General features: G+C 43.7%; 1 protein-coding gene across 1 annotated transcript in view; it reads left to right on the forward strand.

The window, feature by feature from the left end:
• Nucleotides 1-1011: 1011 nt before the first annotated feature.
• ptprt (protein tyrosine phosphatase receptor type T) overlaps nt 1012-3763 on the forward strand; it is a gene marked incomplete at both ends in the record, with an annotated part of 155917 nt that continues 153165 nt past the window's right edge. Inside the window, 2 exons of the mRNA XM_084063020.1 lie at nt 1012-1036; nt 1775-1903. Of these exons, the coding sequence (XP_083919146.1) occupies nt 1012-1036; nt 1775-1903 (154 nt within the window). The remainder of the gene's footprint in view (nt 1037-1774; nt 1904-3763) is intronic.

The raw sequence follows: 3763 nt of genomic DNA on the forward strand, positions 1-3763 counted from the left end.
TTATTTTATTAATTTGAGGAAATGTCAGGAAGCGAGTAGAGATGCAGAGCGAGAGAGACAGACAGACAGACAGAGCATGAAATCAACAACAAAAAGCAGGAAATAATTTCATGTAAATAAAACAGACGTTTCTTAATTAATTCTATCCCGCTGTCTCAAAGCACAACTAATTGGAGTGCTGTGTGTGTGTGTGTGTGTGTGTGTGTGTGTGTGTGTGTGTGTGTGCGTGCGTGCGTGCGTGCGTGCGTGCGTGCGTGCGTGCGTGCGTGCGTGCGTGCGTGTTTGTGCATGCATGCGTGTTGTAGCTCGGGGCTAACTCAGAATGCTAATGTGTAATGCAGTAAAAAACATGTTATTCAGGATATAAAATAACCATGCAACAGCATGATTTAATCTGTCTGTCTGTCTTTCTGTCTTTCTGTCTATCTGTCTATCTGTTTATCTATATGTCTGTCTGTCTGTCTGTCTTTCTGTCTGTCTGTCTGTCTGTCTGTCTGTCTGTCTGTCTCTGACCCTCACACTTTAAAGAGAATAATAATGATAAAGGTAATGATAATGATAATAATAGACCCCTTAACAGACGACGTCATACTGGCTGCGTGCAGCCAGTATGCGCGCAACGAAACCCATTATATCAGGTCTCGTTAGGACGCGTCTCACTAGCCAACACACACAAGAGGGGGTTGGGGTGTGCTGAAACCAGTGCACCCCGAAACAGGTTGGGAATTGATTGCGTGAAAAAATCACCTGTGCGTCCAGGCTCAATGTTAGTAAACAAATAATTGGTCTATCCGGGTCATGATAATACTACTACTACTACTAATAATAATAATAATAATAATAATAATAATAAAACAACTTGATGTTGACTGAGTATTGATACATTTTAATGTTTTTAATGAATACAACTTCAAAAAAGAAAACATACAGTTTCATGTCCAATTCACAATAACGGTAAACATTATTGTTCAATTTAATCAATCACAAACAAAAGTCATACATCTTGATAACATGACCACAGAGATAGTATGTAGATGTACCGATTTGTTTGAGTTTTAGACAAAATCTGTAGGACTAATAGCAGAAGGTTTGTTTTGAAGAAGTAGTCTGGCACATATAAGTTTCACGGCAATTAGACGCTGCATTCATGATTTGAGGCATTTTGTTCAAAACGGGCCACTCCTGCAAACTCTTAGCCAATCATGATGGGATATGGATAGGTCCGTGTCGATCACATGACTATAGCGATCATGTGTGGCAATTTGCATGATGTTTGGACAAAATCTGTACGAGTAATGTCACGTTTTTTGTTGCTACAAAAATTTGCCTCCTGGTGGCAATAATAATGTTCAGTATTCAGTTCAATACATAATAATACGTTTACTTGGTGGCACAGTAGTAAAGTACCTGTCTACCACCGTGTAGTCTAGAGGTGTGTCCGGCTTGGCTGAGCGTCTATATGAACACTGTGTCATCAGGGAATGTTGAATGGGAGGAGTAGTATGGAGGTGCTCCTCACTGGCAGCTGAGCCAGTAGGGTACAACAGTACGTCCTCCCGGTGGGGGCTCCTCACTGGTGGGTGAGGCAGTAGGGTACAAGCGTAGTGTAGAATTAATTGTGAATATAAAATCAAAGAAGTTGATCATGCTGAACTGAACCTTACATCTGTGTGTGTGTGTGTGTGTGTGTGTGTGTGTGTGTGTGTGTGTGTGTGTGTGTGTGTGTGTGTGTGTGTGTGTGTGTGTGTGTGTGTGTGTGTGTGTGTGCACACAGGTGGCTGTTCGTTTGAAGACTCCTCCTACAGTGGGTGTGGTTACAGCGTTGCCTTGGGAACCAGTGGCTTCACCTGGGAACAGATCAACACCTGGGAGAAACCGAGCATTGACCCCGCCCTGCCGACAGGTACCTGTCTGTCTGTCTGTCTGTCTGTCTGTCTGTCTGTCTGTCTGTCTGTCTGTCTGTCTGTCTGTTTATAGTAAAGTGAACCAATCACAGTGTCAGCCGACGGTCCGGTCCCCTCTGGCTATGGGATCAAGGAAGTCTACACGGACTGCACTGCTCAGTGCAGCTGAGACAGAGAGTCAGAAATGCAGCATTTGATGAACTGCATTGCTTATTTCTCACCTCCAGTGTTTTCAGATACATATTTTAATGTACGTTTATGCAAGCAAGTGTAAAGGAATACTTCACCCAAGAAATGGCTTAATTGTCTCCGCCAGGCCGAAAGGCATGGCGAGAGAGTATGTTTTACCCCCTGTCCGTCCGTCCGTGTGTGTGTGTGTGTGTGTCATTCTGTCTTGTCTGTGTACAGCTAATCTCTGGCACCGTTCGCTTGATCGCAGCGAAACTGTGCACACACAGTCCCTGGATGCCAAAGCCGAACCTCTGCTCCAAATTTTTCACATGGGCCTGTTATAGCGCCACCAGGAGGCCGATTTGTGCAAAACACATTTTTGAACAGTACTCCTACAAATTTTGGCCAAAAATCCCCCAAATCGGTACACAGTATCTCTATAGTCATGAAAAGAAACGTCTCATTTCAGATTTTTCATATTCCATCCTGTTTGGCAAAAATTGTCTTTCAAAGTTTGCAGGAGTACTCTGTTTCGAACAAAATGCCTCATATCATGAACACAGCATGCAATTTCCGTGAAATTTTGCACATACATTCCCATTAGGCCGAGGACGAAATGCCATTTGAAAATGTTCAAATCAGCCTCATGGTGGCGCTGTAACAGGCCGATTCGTGTTTTTACCTATAGCTGCACCGATCAGTGTAAAACTTTGTATGCACACTCTCTAGAGGCCAAGAAAAAACCTTTGCCCTGCATTTTTCACATTTGCCTTTTATAGCGCCACCAGGAGGCAGACTTATGTAAAACACATTTTTTGATATTAAGCCTTCATATTTGATCCAAATTTCACGCAAATCGATACACATGATCTCTATAGTCATGTGATCAAGACGGATCTGTTTGATTTTTCATATGCCATCCTGATTGGCTAACATTGACATGTAATGTTTGCAGGAGTGGCCCGTTTTGAACAAAATGCTGCAAGTCATGAATGCAGCGTCCGATTACGGTGAAACTTTGAACGCACATTCACACTATGTTGAGGAACAAAGGCAACCCTTTTAACATTGGCCTGTTATAGTAATTTAGCAAAACACATTTTTAGAACAAAATGCCTCAAATCATGCATGCAGTGTCCGATTGCCGTGCAAGGCCTAGGAATAAATGGCATCCTTTTCACATTGGCCTATTATAGCGCCACCAGGAGGCCATAATAACCTACCTGACCTGGCGGAGACTTGTGCTCCGAGGAGCACTTTTTCTAGTTTCTATTGCTTTTCTTACCTTGTGATGTCACACAGAGATCTACGAGCTGACAAACACATCGCCATGTCCTCCTGACTGCGTGCCCAAGTGTCCTTGAGCAACGCTGAACGCCTAACTGGTCTTGATGTGTGTGTGTGTGTGTGTGTGTGTGTGTGTGTGTGTGTGTGTGTGTGTGTGTGTGTGTGTGTGTGTGTGTGTGTGTGTGTGTGTGTGTGTGTGTGTGTGTGTGTGTGTGTGTGTGTGTGTGTTTGTACCTCCTTGAAGAGAAAACAAATCGGCACCAATCAGAAGTCTCTCTTGTTCACACAAGCGCGCGCGCGCGCACACACACACACACACACACACACACACACACACACACACACACACACACACACACACACACACACACACAATCAGCATCCAAATCTCATTCTGCCAT

This window comes from Gymnoscopelus microlampas (assembly GCF_963454915.1).
Source record: "Gymnoscopelus microlampas genome assembly, chromosome: 7".
Taxonomy (NCBI): Eukaryota; Metazoa; Chordata; class Actinopteri; order Myctophiformes; family Myctophidae; genus Gymnoscopelus; species Gymnoscopelus microlampas.